The sequence below is a fragment of the Uranotaenia lowii genome, chromosome 1 (assembly GCF_029784155.1).
Source record: "Uranotaenia lowii strain MFRU-FL chromosome 1, ASM2978415v1, whole genome shotgun sequence".
Classification (NCBI taxonomy): Eukaryota; Metazoa; Arthropoda; class Insecta; order Diptera; family Culicidae; genus Uranotaenia; species Uranotaenia lowii.
This window is the reverse complement of record NC_073691.1, coordinates 75,536,656-75,555,144: the sequence shown is the minus strand read 5'-3', so window position 1 is coordinate 75,555,144 and position 18,489 is coordinate 75,536,656. Positions and strand designations below refer to the sequence as shown.

The following is an 18,489-nucleotide window of genomic DNA, read 5'->3' as shown; positions in this document are numbered from 1 at the left end:
TTATTCCTTTCTCTTCTCTACCAACTATCGAACAAACCTGTCATCTAGGCACGTTTATAATATAAAGTGAATTGAGAATAAAATTGTAGTCTAAGGATTCCTGAAAATAAAGTATTATTTATTGGACTAAATTCAAATGAAGTGAACTTTCTATAAGCTGTGACCGTGATCTATTTCCTGACGATACAGTTGCATAGACTTTTTGATAAAATTTGAGATATTTTAACACCCTACGAGTAGAAAATTTTAACTCATCAATATACCAAAAAATTGAACATCAAAATATCTCATCTTGATAATTTTTCTTTTCTTTCTTCATTGGGAGCTCATACAACTAAACCAGGCATGTCAAACTCGTTTAAGTGTGCGGGCCGCATTGAAAATTTTCTATGACGTAGAGGGCCGCAGTTAGAAAACATAACATATTATTTTCGCGGAGATTAGGTACAATACAATGGAAAATAGTTATAAGTTAACTTGAAATGAGATTTTGCGATAAATTTTTATTAAAGCTTTTAATGTTTAACATTCTAATATTATAATGCATTATATCTATTGTCCTGATGCTTGAAATCTTTACTGAGATACCAGTTTATTAGTATCAGGTTGAAGTTTATTTGTCACTGACACTTTCATTATTGATGATAAATTTGTATCAGATATTCTCGAACGATGAGGAGTTTTTGTAGCTTTCATTATGGAAAAAACTGCTCACATTGATAGGTACTTGCAAACATAGCAAGAATTTTGGCAACAAATTTTCGTAACTCAACGTAGCGTTTAGGCAAATAGCGGAAAAATTTTGGTTTAATTAAAAGCGAAATACATTGAAGTGGCTGTTTCAATGTACTTCGCTTTTAATAAAGCATCGCACTTCTCTCGTAGCAAAAAAAATCTTTTTAAAATTTTGTGGCAGAAAAGCTAGCGTACTAGGGAACACAATCGAATTCATGTCCAATGTCTTCCAAAAATGTCGAAAATTGGCGATGATTCAAGCCCCAGGAACGGAGAAAATTTATAGTATCTGAAACTGGTTTAAGCACATGTTGGAACTTTAATTGCTTTGCGCATAATGCCTCTTGGTGAATAATACATTGAAAATTAGCAAATTTGAAAATGCTATCGGTCTCCCTTATTTTCGCAAGCAGTTTTGCACCAACACCATTTTCTGCCCCAACCATAGTTGGTGCACTATCCGTTGCTAGACTAGCTGGCTTTTCCAAAGGTAAATTATACTGTAATATAACATCTCGTAGTTTGTCGAAATCATCCTTACATATTTTACATAAAAATCAGTGGAAACATTCCACGCGCTTGTACCACTCAAAAGTGATTTTTATCCGTTCGCGTATCAAAAAATCTTAAAATTGTCTATAATTTTGATAATTCAAACCACACAAAACCAACCAAAAAAAGAGAAAAAAGTTTTTTTTACACATGTTTTAGATGATTTTGAAAATAAGTTTTTTGTTGAAAAAAGTGGTGTTGACATCTTTTACAAAATCATTAATTTTAATATATAGATGATTTTTTTTTGGAAATATTTTCAGTATGTTCAAAAGCCAAAAAACCCGGCTTCATTTTGCAGAAATAAGAATTTGTTTATATCCAATGTAGTCGGTTTGAAAAGCGAACAAAAACGGTCGCAAATGGGTGAATTCAAGTCACAAAAAAGGGAAGTTTTTAATCAATACTGATGTTATGAAATCGTTTGGTACATCTTTGTACCTGAAAATAATCACATTTTCGTAGATGACGGAAAGAATTAAAGAAACATAAGCTATCAAAGAACGAAAGAACATAAGCCGCAAATATCATGAATTTTTCGAAAAAGATACAACGGCTCACCGACAGGACTTGAACCTGCAATCTCCGCTTCAGTACAACGGCGCGTTAGGCACGTTACGTTCACCGTGGTGGAATTGGCTAACGCGCCGTTGTACTGAAGCGGAGATTGCAGGTTCAAGTCCTGTCGGTGAGCCGTTGTATCTTTTTCGAAAAATTCATGATATTTACGGCTTATGTTCTTTCGTTCTTTGATAGCTTATGTTTCTTTAATTCTTTCCGTCATCTACGAAAATGTGAAGTTTTCAATTTAATTTTCTTTGAAAGTTATAAGACGATTCTAAAACTCTAAAATTTATAGAAATCGGTTGGAATCTAGCTGAGTTACAACAGCGCGAATGAGTGAATTCACGTCACACAATTTGATTTTTTGTTAAATTTTATTTGAAAAATGTGCTCTGAAAACTGTTTTGACCCTCCAGATGGTCGGATTTTTACAAATCTAGCATTATTTAGTTGATTTTTTTAACAAGTTCATTGTTTTCAAATAAAAATACAAAATGATTGAAAAATGTTGCTATTCAAGTGCCAATCAAAATAAGCAAAAAGTTAGGTGCAGGTACTGAAAATTTATGATTGTAAAAGTCAGAACAAAAAAATATCGTTTTTGAAAGTGCGCATAAAATTTGAAGACAACAAGGAATGGTTCAGTATAACTTTATATTTCGTGACGTGAATTCAGTCAACTACCCTGTTCTATTTGAACTGAATGAATTCACGTCACAACTTCAAATAAGCATAACTTCGTTCGTTGTTGTTCAATTGAAAAGCTACGTACATAAAATTGTGGGTAATTGTTTTTTTCACAACTCATTCGAAGACACCAATATTCTATTTCCACAGAGAGAACAGGAAATCAAAGATGTATGCACTTAAGTCCGAAATGGCTAATTCTAGCGTGAATTCACGTCACAAAAGTAATTTTTAAAGTAAATTTTAAAATGACCAAATTATATTCATTTTGAAGGAAATTTAATTTGCGACCGTTTGCTAAATTTTTTTCATTTTCTAGTAAATTGGTTGACTTCTAGAATGAAAACAGTGCAGGAAAGTCCGGAAAAGCGATTTCACGTCACGGTCGAATGTGTCAGTGGTGTTTTAATGTGACAATTTAAGACGGGGCTACGCGGGCCGCATTGACCATGGCCGCGGGCCGCATGCGCCCCGCAAACCCCCAGTTTGACATGCCTGAACTAAACCATATAAGTTCAAAAAAAAGTTGCCTCAAAATCATCTTTGGATTACGTAGTAAAGTGAGGAAATATTTGTGATTAGTTTTACCCCAGAGTTTATGGAATAAAAATGTTCTAAACGAAATGCTGTAGTGTTGACTCCACGTAGATTTCTGGAGGATTGATTTCTCATGTGACAAACAGTGGCTCTTGAAAGCTTCATCAACCAAAATGTTTTTTTCTCTTTTCATAAAAAAACATGTACGCACATATGTACCTACCATTTTTTTTTTAAACTTTTCCACGAATCACAAAAGTTTCACTGAATTCAAACTTCATCGGAACAATTCCCGGCCCGAACAACTTATCATCGCCAATTTTCACGCCAACCTGCTTAGTAGAATCCGCGACTATGCGTGACATACATACCAAGCAAAACGATTAAAAGGTTAAAACACCAATGAAAGGAAAAATCGGTCATTCAGAGCAAAAATAAAAACTTCTTTCAAATTGTCTTTGTAAAATCATTCTTTTATTTATTTTTATTTTTTACTTTCTTGTTTACTTACACAAATTTCTTAAATATAAACAACAGTTTGTATCATTCTCTCTCTCATCGTTTTCATCTAGTCTCTTAACAGCTATTTGGGGGGAGGAGGGATGCTTCGAGCCCCAATCTGCATACTTTTGTGTGTCAATTTTCACTCCACAAACTTTCCTTCAATAACTTAAAGGCGAAAAAATGTCAGCGTCTTTTCTGAGTAGTTAAATAAATCAGTTTATGTTTTTAGTCTTCACGCTTCCAGGTAGCACCGCGGGTTTGAAAAAAAAACCCTGGAGCCATCTTTCTCTTGTCACCGTTAAGAAAAGGAAAATGGCTACCGGGTTTTCCGAAGGCAGTAATTGATTAGATTCAAATGTCACCTTTACCGCATCATCTGTCATTTGTTTCGGTGTGATCCGCTTCGCTGTTCGTTTAGAGCTGATTGGCGGTGGGTCTACTCGGCACCGGTAACGTCGAATTTGTTTGTTTTTATTAATTTTTTTTAGACTAGTTTTAAAGCAGAATACGGAGGTATATCTTCTCATCCAGAGTTGTCATCATCATTTTCATCGTAAATCATCGATAAACACAGCGCGCTCATCTAGAATAACTAGTGGGTGGATGTGAGGGGGAGATGTGTTGGGTGCAGGAAAATTTGCACCTTCGCCAATCTCCTCCCGGCTTCGAGCGGGGATCGCTTATGGATATCCGGGGTGACCACCTGGGGCACCGTATTGCGTCGTGATGCTACCAGCTGCGATTGTTTGTTTGGATGTTTGCACCGGTTGCATGAAAAGAGATGTAAGGAAGAAAGAAAACCAATAAGAGTTTGAATGGCTTAAAAGTCGAACCAAAGGTGTGTAAATACTGTGTAAATCATAATGAGGAAGAGGACCGGTGACTAATTGTAGAGGTTACTCCAAAGCGTGAGGAGTGAAATTGTCATAACAAAGTTAAGCCAACAACAGTTTTTGTCATTTGCCGCACATTTTTCATGGCAGTGGTGCGAATAGTTGGCCATGGGTAAACACACACAGCTGGTACAAATCGTAGCAGGCTTATTTGTTGTCACCAAAGCGTGTCTTTTGGAGTGTGTTTCTAGATTATGCAGATGGCTTCGGATGCGTTCCAAGTGAAGAAGTTTTGGGGACCCTCTCTTTAAAATAAACATATTTCAGATTCGCAAAACTTTGGCCGCAGGCGTAAAACCCCTATAACTCACAAGTTTATCTAGATCTCAGAAGGAGCAAATGTCAAAATTAGCATAAGCTAATATAATAATCTCAAAGAAGATCACCTTAAATTGGCATTAATATCCTAAATTTGTTTCGAACACCTTGATCTTTCGCGATATTTCTTTTAAAATTAAAATGTTCAATTTGGAATCTTTTTGTAGTTTACCACTGTAGTTCGACCTTCACTCAGTTTTCAATTTCTAAAGTTGAGCGATTATTGCTTTTCTACAGCTAACAACTCGTTAGGAGTTTCGATTTATTCTTCGAAGGATCACTTTCTCTTCCTAAAGATTTTGCAATCAAATCCTCCCGAAACAAAGGTGAGTCACCTTGATGCATGCGGATATTTAAATTTTCAAAAAAATCGTCTGAGGTTAACCGGTTTTTCGAGTTGATTAATCCCAAAAAGGTCGATCATCGAGTGACATCAACGCCCTGAACCCGCTAAAGGTGCTAAAGGTTGATAAACGATCCACTAAAAAAATCATAAACCTTTGAAATCGAATCTCTCAACAAAGGTTTACCGTTAAACCCCATAAAACCCGGTAACCCAGCGCGGGTGAGTCTCTCTGTAGGCGGAAGAGGGCCTGTATTATCGCATCGATTGACTTCGATTCCCAGGCCGGTTTCGTTTACATAATCGTGTAAACTAGCCTCAGCGGAAAGAAAACAAAACAAATCGTCGCATCTCCCCTGCCTGGACTTTTGCGTGTGATGTCATAAGGATGGCTAAACAAAAGAACGATGACAAAACCAACTGGACCAACCCGTTTTTTCTCTCGTTAAGACATCACAGAAATATGTTGGTGTGACAAAATACCTCCCTCATTGGGATCGTTGGGGATAACACACTTCATAACTTTCACTACCACGCAAATAACATATGGCGGCGGGTAAACACAAAACGTTGCCAAGGTTATGATTAAAGTTTGACAGGTAAGTGAGATGAGGGATTTTAAGGTGTCAAAATTTGGAAATGTCAATTTTCGAGCGCTTTCGTTTTGTTGCAATAAACTGTTGACTCTTGAAAAACGTCTATTGAAATTCACTTTATCGAGGTAACGGATTAAGTGCTTCAAAACGTGAACCCTTCAATACCGTATAATATCAATCGATAAATCTCCCGACCGTAATGGAATCATAAAAGGCTTTCCATGGATTCTAACGGTATCGCTCAGGTGGAATTCTCACACCGTTCCACTAACCAATCGAAACGTTCTTGCCGGTTTCCTACACGCGATCCCATTTTTCTTCTGTTTTGTTGATCATGATTTCGCTTTCCTTCGCTTAAAAGCGAAAACGGAAAACAAAGACAAACCGGTTCTTCAATGCCGTAATCGGGACCTGAACCACAGTTAGGAAGCCGGTCGTACGAAGCGTAAGAACGAATTCCAGACGAAACAGATCAACTTCTCTTGAGAGGGGAACTCTCAATAATCAGAAGATCAAGTGCGTCTCGTCGGGATGAGAAGGTTCGTTGACCCCACTCTACAAAGGCGTCGCCGTCACTTACCGTGGGAATGGGCGGCTGCCGAGGCGGCGGACGATCCGATGGCGGCATCGAAGCCGCTACTGCTGGCCGAGGCGCTCGAGCTGGAACTGGCCGAGGCAATGCCGGAAGCAAGACCACCGGCTCCACCGACGGCGGCCTTGTTGGCCTTGTACTTGATGAAGTAGACTTCCGGTTTGCTTGGTGGGGCGGCGGCGATCTGTGGGATGTTCAGCTCCTGCTGGTCATCGGGTTTCTTGACCAGAACGTAAACGATGGTCTTCTCCTGTTGTTGGGCCTGCTGCAGGGCGATCTGGGCGGCCGATGGCTGCACGTTCGGTGTCTTGATGAAGATGATCTTGTAGTGCTTGCGCGGAGGGCCCTGGCTGATGAACTGAGGCGAGGCAGGGAGTTCGGGCTCTGCTGGTGGGACGTGCACGTAGATGTGCTTCTGGACTATGGCCTGTTGGGGGGCGGCTGTTGGTGAGAATTTGAGAAGATAAATTAGGTATTTTTACCAGTTAGTTGTTGATAAATTTTCATGATAAAAAAATGTAGAATTTACTGACCGATAAAGTTTCAAGCAATGAATAATAATCTTGAGGCTATTCTACGAGTTTCTACAAGATCGCAAGAAGTTATTTTCGCAAAACCAATCTACAAAGTGGTCAATAAATTGGAAGACAAATTACAACAACGTTAACTTTGAATTAACTCGTCAGAATTGATATTCATTCGAACCTACTGTTTGAAAAAAAAATTACCTTTATCTATAAAGACACATATTTTTTTTTATGTTTTCCTTAAAGTTTGTTAAAAATCTTGCAAAACCGTTTATATATTACCAATCATGGAGAAATCGGGAATTGTATGCTTTTTAGACTTTCGTGCTAAATACAAAGAAATAAGATTTTTTTTGTGACCAGTTTAGGAATTCGGTACTCGTTTATTCTCATCATCATCAATGATCGAGAAAATTTATTCAAAGGAGTCATATTTGGTGAAGTGGGGTCATTCATTTTGGTGCAAAAATCGTTTTAAATTTCCTGTAATGCAGCACTTGTGGTGTAAAAATAAAAAAAAAACTTAATGCAAATGCACTTTAACACCACGAATAATTTGTCTGATGATAGTTAAAAAACAATCCTAAACAATATTTTATGTTTTTTATGTACAACACAACACTATGTTAAACTGATAAAAGCTTAAAAATGGTGTTGTGATCCGAAAAAAAAAACAGTGACGGATCATTCAAATGTAGACAGAATCACTTTCAAATCTTACAACTGAATGATCATTTCATTATATTTTTCATGCATCAGATTGAAGAAGCCAAATTAGAGAGGTAGGCGATGACTTTTGCTAATCGCACGCGTTTTTCTTTCCGTCCGTGAGAATTGAACAAAACTTTTGATTTCAGTACGTAAATCAGTCGATAATTAACTAGAAGTGGCTTTAAGTGAAAGCTGGAAGAAAGTGCAAAAGTGTCCACCGGAAGTTCCGAAAATTTAGTGAGTTCCGAATAAAAACGGTTGCAACCGGTGGCTGCGGAAACGAAGTGTTTACACATTGAATTTAAATTTTATTCTCGTTGGGAGGTCTGGGGATGTTGGGGAAAGCACTTGTTGTGAGGAGTGTGTGAAAGTTTAGAAGTAGTTTTGTCCCTTATAGATGACATACATAAATTAATTGAGGGAGGCCTCAAAGTTCCCAGATCTACGGCTTTCTCCGTAGATCTACGGAATTTAAGCACTGCTACAGATCTACGGATCGATGCTCGAAATCAGCAGATTTTTAGCATTTCCTACGGATTATCGAAAAAAAAATTATAGGAATTCTGCGGATAAACGCAAATTCTACCTGGCGACCAAAAAAAAGGTCACCAAGTTTCATTTTGTCAAATTCAGTAGGGAAAAAGTTCATATAACGCCCCATATGGCTAATACGCGCCACCCTTGTTTCGAAGAATCTGAAACATTTTAAGCCTGCAAAATATTACCAATTTGTTTTAAATACTGTGATTAGTCATGGCAAGTATGAATTTTTCCTTAACACTAGAAAGACCGCACCAGTCAAAATGACTGGTGGGACACTTTGTTTGTTGAATATCTTTTCAACACTACGCTCTAAAAATTCGCAAAAAAATACGACTTTTCATGAATTTTGAATCTCTACAAAACTGTGTATTTTTTATTTTTCTAGCTCTTTTAATAAGCGAAAAAAATTTCGCCATGGACATTCGGACCGTGACCAGTCAAAATGACTGGTAAAATTCACAAACCTATAACTCAAACAAGAAAATTTTTTTTCGCTTGCTTTTGGTTTTATTTGCAATCTACATTCAAGACAAAGAGCCTTAGTTGATTTATGGTGGGCAGGAGTGTGTCATTCGCTATGAAATTATTGATTTTCGATGCGAAGTCATGGAAATTTGTAGAAAAAGTTCTCGGATCGACCGCTGTGTGGCGCTTCAAGCACTTGACTCCCAATTTTTTTTGTTCTGTTTTATTGCTCAACTATAATCGAACTTTCTATCAAAATTTGACGAAATTTCATCAAGATTTGTAAAAGTTATGTTAGTTTTAATACATGTCCATTCGAGTAATCGAGTAATTTTAGGTGATAAATTTGTTTTATACTGAACTAGTATGAGTAAAATAATTATGAATTGTGAACTTATTTTTCAAATTAGAAGACCTTATGTCTATGAAACTGAACAATTTAAATGATTTTTTTTTTATATTTGATTATTCTTCATACGTTGGTTATCCACCATGGGTGCACGGATTCACCGCAGTTTCTGCCCAAGTATGTATTCACATGCATTCTTAAATTATTAGGTTCGACAAATTTCAAATTCAAGTTCCCTTACAGGTATTCCGGCACCCGTGTTTATATCTGACCAGCTGGCAACTGATAGAACATTCTTATTATAAGAGGAAACACATCTTACCTGTCGGCAACTTACGGGGTTTGAAACCTCGAGTTTTCTTGCCGATACCGGGTATCGAACCCAGTACACCTGGCATACCTAGACTAGACTCACGCCAGTCTATCTGATAGACCACATTGGCGCTAAGATTTTTCAACATGGGTGCACGGAATGACTGTAAATTCGCCGTTGTTGATTATATAGAAATAAATAGTTTTCAACTTGCTTCAGAACACAAAATATTTTTGAGTTAGATATGATAGGCATTTGAAATGCAACATTAGTCAATCGAAAAACTTTTAAGGAAAAACAAATCAATGTGTACATTTGACCATGTCGATTCATTATTTTTATTTCCACTGTTTTTCGTCGCACGACATAACTTGATGCATATAATTCCTAAAATTCACTCGATCCATGATAACCGTTTTCCAATTTCTTGGATGTTGATCAGATCTTATCAGATAAATACACGATGGCAAAAACCTGTTTTTTAATAATAAATAAAAAAATTTATTATTTCAATATATAATTGAAATATTTCTTTTCAAGGAATGAAAAAACGGAGCTTAAAATAAAAATCGTTTTTTAAATAATTATGTCTCAACATGAAAGACATGATTTCGACTTTGGTTTAGCTAAGATTTGTAATAATGCTTTTTAAAAAATTACAAAAAGTCCAATATCCGTGCACCCCACGGTGAATCCGTGCACCCATAGTGGAAAACCATGTATATAACACATATTTTCATTTGAATCTTTAAAAGTCTTTATTCTTTACCTTTAACATGCAAAAAAATTGATTTTGGATGAATGGCGGTGAATCCGTGCACCCATGGTAAATTGCTCTACTTATATAAACAATATGCTTCAAAACCTTCAGTATCAGGTATAATTTATAGGCATCGGGTTGAAAAACTTCAGAGCGATGGATGCTAGAAAACATCTACTAAAACAAAACTGAAGTGAAACCGTGCACCCATGGTCAATAACCATAGCCATCTAACATGTTTTTATTGTAAGATTGATAATGTGTTTCAATTTTCTGATAATTATTCGACATATTCATTTTATAACATACACGCATTCGTCAACTATGCCAAACTGAGGTGATTCCGGGCACCCATGGTGAAAAAATATTTCAATTTTATAACAAAAATGTTATCGAATTAATAACAAAATAATTTCAAACGAAAAAAATTAAAAATATTTTGATAGAAAAAATTTCCCCTTTACCAGTCATTTTGACTGGTCACGGTCCGAATAGGTATATTCAATTTGCCGGTCCTTCTAGTGTTAAAATGCCCCTGTGTCGTAATAATTTCACAATTTAGGTTTTTCTTAATTTCGATCTAAATTTTTAAACACTTTCAATAAGGTGTCATCAAGCAGAGAAAAACGAATAAGACAATATTTTCTGACACATCGATAGAGGAGAATCTAAACTATGATTTTATGCTAAAAAATCATACTGAACTCGCTAAGGTATGCTTTTTATGGGTATGTTCTATCACGGCCTATGCGCTCGTTATAACGCGCCAACCGTAGTAGGCTGAAAATAGCATTAATTTTTCAAAAAGGCCAATTTTCATTGAAAATGAACAAAAAGTCTAAAACCATATTTTGAGCGTTAATTCAGCCCAAAAAATCTACTTTTAATTTTTTTGTAAATTTTGATAAGTCCATTTTGATTTTCTTTTCAGTCAAAGTGTCTGTAAGTATTGGTGTGTTTTCGGTCTTCGGCTGCTCTCGGGAGTGTTCGGCTGCAAGGCGCGTATTGAATACACAGCGGCGCGTATTTGCAACACTGTTTTGTTCTGTGGCTTCGAATAAGGTTTTTAAAAATCAAGTTTTTGAAGCAATTATAGCAATTTGAGTAACAAAAAATCATAGGCATTTGTAGAAAACACTTTTCTTCAACGATTACACCCATTTTTAACACAATTTGTTCGAGGAATACATAGAAAATCAGCGATTTTCTTAGGTGGCGCATAATAGGGCATGTTACCCTACATTTTAGGTTAAACGTTAAAAATTTGAGTGATTTGTAGTCTAGCAACGCTAAAACAAATAGGGAGAAATCAGTTCTAATGTTTTTAAGCCCTTATATGGTCTACACAAATCAGTGGTGCCAGGTGTCCTGAGTTTCGAGAGACCGTACTGATATTTCAAAAACTCTCGAATTGTCCTGATTTTAAAAAATTGACCTTTAAAATGTCCTGAATTGTCCTGATTTTCAAAAGACATCTCAAATTTAATCAAAATTTTAATAAATCTATGAAAACTTAGAACAAATTTGCAAAAAAATAGCTAAACTCGTTTAGCCGATGGTAATCGTCGGTTCAGATGACATTTAAAGGGTGTTTTTCGATATGAATTGAGCAGTAGACTGAGTCGATTTGGGGTCATTTTCGAATTTCCCAAACCCTGGGATCTTAAAAGCTTCGTCTTGGTCCAAAACTCATCCATGATTTTTTGCAGAATTTTTAAGTAACGTTTACATGAGTAAATTTGAACTTTTAGGTTTGTATGGGAAAATTGAATATTTTGTACTGAAAAATCAACATCGTTTTTGTTTCGTCTGTGGAACCGAGCCAGCTGATGGTTTTTGTGCCAATTTATAAAATTCCAAAGGGAAATTTTCCGCTGAACAACTTTGTCGAAGACCATAACTCCGTATCTTATTAGGCAAAAAAGTTATTAGCAGTTTAATAGGGGTATGTCTTTTCGCATTGATAAACAGTAAATTCAATTGACATCACTGCAGGGTGCCTATCGAGGTATTGCATGACTACTTTTCATACCATACTTCGCGAGGCTCAAGCAGTGATGTCAATTGAATTTACTGTTAATCAATGCGAAAAGACATACCCCTATTAAACTGTTAATAACTTTTTTGCCTAATAAGATACGGAGTTATGGTCTTCGACAAAGTTGTTCAGCGGAAAATTTCCCTTTGGAATTTTATAAATTGGCACAAAAACCATCAGCTGGCTCGGTTCCACAGACGAAACAAAAACGATGTTGATTTTTCAGTACAAAATATTCAATTTTCCCATACAAACCTAAAAGTTCAAATTTACTCATGTAAACGTTACTTAAAAATTCTGCAAAAAATCATGGATGAGTTTTAGACCAAGACGAAGCTTTTAAGACCCCAGGGTTTGGGAAATTCAAAAATGACCCCAAATCGACTCAGTCTATTGAGCAGGCCAAGTAGCTAATCACATCTGTTGCATTAGTTAAGGCGTTGAAAGCACTTGTTTTTCGTCTTTGTTTATGCAATCTGAGCAGAGCTGCATTTTATTTCCATAAATTCAAAGATGTCCGGAAAAATCCTGATTTTTTTTCTTTGTGGTGTCCTGATTTTTTACAAAACCACCTGGCACAAATGTAGTTTTACTGTTCTCGGCTTGCAGCGATCGATTTTTTTCCCCTGCCATTCATCTGTAGGGGAAAATGGGGATACTTGATCCCTTTTTATATTTACATCATATCTTTTTAAAAAAAATTTGCAGATCGTAGTCTTTTGCATTTTCTGACAACGTGTAATTTCAAGTTTATATGCTGTAATAGTTAGATTGATTCGTGGGACTAAAAAGTGAGACTTGATCCTTCATTAAAGAAGATTTGATCCTTTATTAAAGAAGATAAAGATCAAGCAAAATCCGGAGATAAAAGTTTTATTGACTTTTTTGGCCATATTGGTTTTGATTTCACAGTTTATAAGTGTCAAACAAAAAGAATTCTAATAGTTTGTCTATTACCCTAAATTCTTTACTTAAAGGTGCAATTTTCTAATTTTCTGATAAAAGCACTTTTTCGAGTCCTTCTCATCAGGAAATTATTGGATAAATATAAGTCATTGGACAATTATTCATAATTTTGTGCTTATCAACGATTAACATCAAATATATATATATTTGGAGGAATTCAATTGAACTCATAACATACATTTTGGTAAACTTTTTCTTAAACAAATTGAGAGTTTACTATTGCTTTGAAAATATGGCATTAAGAATTCATATTATTCTCAAATGTTCGAAAAATTGGAATAAATATTTTTATTATAATTTTTTCGTGTATTTAGGAAACATTTTGAAATGATAAAAAAAGATCTTAAAATAACATTTTTTTCACATTTTTCATACCAAGTGCAGTAACTCAATAAATATTTTTTTCAAGTTTTTTTTTTAGATAGAAGGTTTGTTGTTTTGGTCTGTTTGGCATTTTTTTCTAGAACATTTGATCTATATCAGACATTTCAGTTTAGAGATATAGCTGAGGAATCAAGTATCCTCATTCGTATTTTTATAAGGTTAAATGAATCTAAAGTGTGTTCCCCAAATGTGAAGGATGAAGGGATAAACAAAACACAGAAACATCAGTGAGATCATTCCCAAGCAACCAAAAGTAACATATTTTCTTGAATGAAGGCATTGAAAGTTACATATTGGCTGACGAAGAGAATCAACTGCCCAATTCCCTTTAGTGAACTTCATGTACTCAATAATGAACTTGAAAGTTGCAAAAGTGATTCATATGTACGTTGTATGTGACTTGTTTTCCCCAATTCACATGAGTGAACTATATGTACTCATTAACGAACTTGAAAGTTGCAAAAGTTGCATCTATACTCACGTTATATGGGACTTAAGTCACATAAAGGGCACAAAAGTGCTCTAGACGTGATTTGGTAAGTCACATAAAGGGCACAAAAGTGCTAAAAACGGGATTTGGTAAGTCACAAAAAGTGCATTGATGTGCTTTAAAAATCTAATCACCACTTCGAGTTTTAGTTTCAGTTAGAACAACATCTAGGCCTGGTCTTGCGGTAGCGAGTTCGATTCTCACCACGAAGGTCGGAGCGGAGTTCGATCCCCAAGCCGGCAAGTTTTTTTTTCAATAAGTAATTTATCAATTGAGTGTGTGTATGTAGGAAATGTAGGAAAGAAGCAATTGAGCAATTAGTCGAGTTTTGAATCCAGCGCGTGGCATCATGGCGGCACCGGTACAGAACACAGTTAATAATCAAAAGAAGGTGATATAAACCGAAGCCAAGGGTTCAGTTGAGATAGAGAGAGATTTTTTGCTCATTTTGCATTTTTTTTGCAATCTGAATTAAGAGGCCGCTGGAAGCTGAATAGAAGATCATTAAGACTTGTTTTGGAACTTGAAAGTATCAATAAGAACTTAAATTTTGAGTTGCGTAGAACAAACTTCATATCAATGATGGCGCTGAGTAAGCGTTTTAGTCAAGGGATTGAAATCAAGAGAGAATCCTTTGCATTTGGAGTGGTAATGATCAAAATTCCACAACTGCTTCACAAATTGCAACAATTTGCAACAATTTGCACATTTTCACTCTCTCTGAGCACTAGTTTCTCTAATTTTAACTCAAACCTTCTAATTTTCTCTAAAAAATTGCCACAAATCACCACAAATTCAATCATTGGCTGCACAATTTGTGTGATCATTGGCGAGTTTTTTCCCTTCATTTCAGTTCCCCGGTTTTTGTACCTGTTTTATGGGATGTTCACTTGGTTCACTTACATTCCACGAGTGTGGTCCTTAAAAGTAATTAAAACGGAAAGACAAATATAACAAAAACGTATTTTTAATCTAATCTGTGTTGAAAGCAAGGTTGCAGAAATCACAGAAAAATCTATAATTTCACAGAATTTTCAGCAAATTTTTATCCCAAAATCTGTGACACAGAACACAGAATTTTGGAAATATTTACAGATTTCACATTTCACCAAAATTTTTTATTTCTTACTTTGTTTTGCAAAAAACATGCTAAGATTGGTAATGTCAACTGAATTTTCCTAAGTAAAATGTGAAAAAGACTCATTTCTTCATCACTTTTCAAAGAAATTAATACTGTTCCCATCACAGAAAACCATCACAGAATTTCTGAGTAAAATCACAGAAAGTCAGATTTTTTTTTTCGAAAAAACACAGAAATATTTTCGGCAACCTTGGTTGTAAGCCTACTTGGTTGAACATTTCTGAATCAAAGCAATTGTTAGATTCTTTGTTATTCAACCACTGTAAAAGAAAAGTTTAAATATGTACCAATATTCCGATAGCTACTTAACATCTTTTAAGCGTTTTCGGTTGCTTTTTTAGTTAAAAAATGACTTGTTAGTACAATGACCTGAATCAAGTATTGAAAAAAAACAACACAAAGTTTAAAACAACTATCCCAAAGATAACATAAAAGAGAACAAAAAAAAATGACTTTAAAATAGAATACTTCAATAAATTAAAAATGGAAGGTATGTCAAAATTGACAAATATGTAAAATATTTAAAATTTTGATTTTCGGCTAGCTCAGTTCTTCGACTAACAATATTGAACTCACCATTACCTCATTTTTCACCTTATCTTATCTAAATTTTCAACTTTCACACAGAAACCAATCCTGCTAAACAAATCACAACTCGCATGTACTAGCATAGCCTACTGACTCTTTCCTTGATCGATAAGTGAATTTATGCGAGAGAAAACAGTGTCTAGAATAAAACTGTAAATTAGTCCGCGTATCTTTGCTAACAATTTTTTTTAATTCCTATTTTCTGTGAACTAAGAGCTAGTAAGTCTAGCCACCACCTGGTGAGAAAAAAGCACTCTAGTTTGATTTTTTGCACTTGGTGGAGTTTGTTCCTCCGTTGGTGTACCAAATATTTAGTTAGAAATAAATTAACTATTAACAAATTAGCCGACCAATTAGTGATCAGTTTTTAAGGCAGACTAATTTCTTGACTAATTCCTTAGCTGGAGTTTTTATCTATCAAATAAAAGTCGCGAAAATAAATTTCCTAACATTTTCTAACAAAATTTGACTACTAACTAACGATAAGCGTTTCGCTACCAGACACTAAATGAATATTAACTAAAAATAGGGAGAGTACAGGACAAAAGTTCTCACTAAAATCCCTGCAAGTTCTCAAGCTATGAAACGCTCAAATTTATATTTTTTTTGAATAAAAACGCGAACCTTCAATTCATGGATTAATCTATTGCCACATTTAGTTGTTAAACCAAAAAACTCGTTTAGAATGTGTAAGCTATACTTTGCTTAAAAAATTGCAGTGAGTTTCTGGTTTAAGTTTTCCAACATCCTTATACAAAATCGAAAATCATAAATTAAACTTTTTATGGACTCATCAGATTATATCGAAAGAAAAGCTTAAGCAAATTTGTTTATCTCAGTCTATTTTCGAGATTTTATAACTTTTTGAGTTAAAGATATCTCCGAACCCATTCTTCAGGGGAATTTTTAAGAAAATTTACGGAAATTTCTTAGATTGCATTCACAATTTTGTACATTTTGGAAAAATCACAAAAAATAATATAGACAGTTTAAAACGTTTTTAAACTGTATAACTTAGATTTAAGATGATTTAATAACATAACCACTTGCAGGATAATATAGCACATCCATAGAAAACTCAGCAGAAACCGAATATATATCCGGAAATTTCACTGAATGAAGCGTCAGCATTCGAATCGACATTTGAACGGCTCAAACACGACCACTTGAGTTTCCCTCTTCTAGAATCACATGTCACTCACCGAAAGCCTGGGCCGATCCGGCCGAGAAGGACGAAGCGAATCCGGCAGCCTGGCCGAAGCTGGCACCCTGACCGAAGCTGCTAGCCGAGGATCCCGACTGGCTGAAAGCTTGAGCTTGAGGTTGCTGATAGACCGGAGCCGGCTGATGGTAAATAGGAGCAGGAGCAGCAGCATGAGCGACTCCATGGGAGCTGGCATGAGCAGCTCCATGCCCACCGGCATAACCGCCGTGGCCATGACCACCACCGCCGCCGAATGCTACAGCTGAGCCCGCTGCCGCGGCATGTGCAATCGGTTGCGGGGCCGGATAGTTGTATCCGCTGCCATGATGCAGGGGAGCTTCCGGTCGAGCCGAAGCAACGGCCACGTAAGCCAGGACCTTTGCGGGAGATAAATTAGGCACATTGATTAGGAGGCTAGCACTTTTTGGATTCACTTCTAGGTAGAGCACTTTCGATTTTTTTTCCAAGAGTCCTTTTTTGGATGTTTCATCTAAGTCCATCACTCTCAGCCAAATGTCCTTTTGTATCATCACTAAACCCAACCACACTTACCACTAGGATCTTCATGTTAACACTTGTGTAAGGATCAAACTAATCAGGAGAACCAAGCCCAAAAATCACTAGAAATCACTGGGACAAGATCAGACGACGGACTGACGCATTGAGTCCATTGTTAGTATCGATAAATATATAGTTAAATCCCCACCCTTTGGCAGTCGCAGCATGAGATGAAACGAAAAAAAAAAAATACCGAAAAAAAGCATCAAGACTCTTCTGCCAGGGTGTCGGCCGAGGGTCGGCCACGGTAACGACGCGTCGCTACAACAACCCGGAGGAGATCTTTCGTCGAAGAGAGGCTGCAGCCCCCGAAAAATAACAGACGAATGAAAAAAACCAGTCCTCCCAACGGAGACTTCGACGAATGGGCGACAACGAGCTGCATCATCATATTCATCATCGTTTTGCGGTGCTTTTCCAACTCATAGGCAGCAATCGGATAGTCCCATGGAAAGAGCATTTCTACCTAGGCGCAGAGCGCAGCATCCCATAGTCAAAATCGAGCAACTACTTAACAACTCCAGCTCATCTTCGTAGCTGGATTTATGTTCGTATGTGTTTGTGTGTGGGTACGCGGATTCATTCCGTTGTGGTGGGTAGCCAAACAAAAGAACTGCCCGAAAAAAGAGGCGTCATATCACACACAAACCAACCAAGGATGTTTCCCCAAGCTCGCGGGTTCCGACAAGAGGTCTGAGGAAAGCAAACGACTTTGATCAATCAGAAGAAGAAGCAGTTACCTTGCAGGTGTGCGCGGATTTCGAACGAAGCAATGAAAATGCCGCTGCCGGCCGCACACATTGTGGTGCGTGACATGTGAGTTCAGTTCACACACACGAAATTCGGTGATCTTTTACCTACGGAGGACCGTGCCGGAGGTCAAGATTGCGCACATGTCAACAGCGCTCCTCGTGATTTGACCACAAGAGGAGGTGTAGGGAACAGATAAGTTTCACAGGTTATTAGGAAGATCGCTGCATGTAGGCGCATCTTAGTGATCTGAAATCTGATTTCCAAATTAACATTTACAACAAATTTTTTTTATCATATCTGCTTCTGGAAGCTGGAACTTAATAGAAGATGACGGCTGAATGTTCAGTTTTAAGACTCGGATTTTTTATGCTGGCTAGA

General features: G+C 36.4%; 1 protein-coding gene across 1 annotated transcript; it reads right to left on the bottom strand.

Annotated features, from left to right (window-relative positions):
• Positions 1–3,527: 3,527 nt before the first annotated feature.
• LOC129740047 (RNA-binding protein fusilli-like) lies at positions 3,528–17,455 on the bottom strand. Its single transcript, XM_055731628.1, has 4 exons — positions 17,353–17,455; positions 16,799–17,177; positions 6,310–6,762; positions 3,528–4,315 (listed from the first exon to the last, which is right to left on the bottom strand). The coding sequence occupies exons 1-4, from the start codon at positions 17,365–17,367 to the stop codon at positions 4,260–4,262; spliced, it is 903 nt and encodes a 300-aa protein (XP_055587603.1). The 5' UTR covers positions 17,368–17,455; the 3' UTR covers positions 3,528–4,259.
• Positions 17,456–18,489: the final 1,034 nt, after the last annotated feature.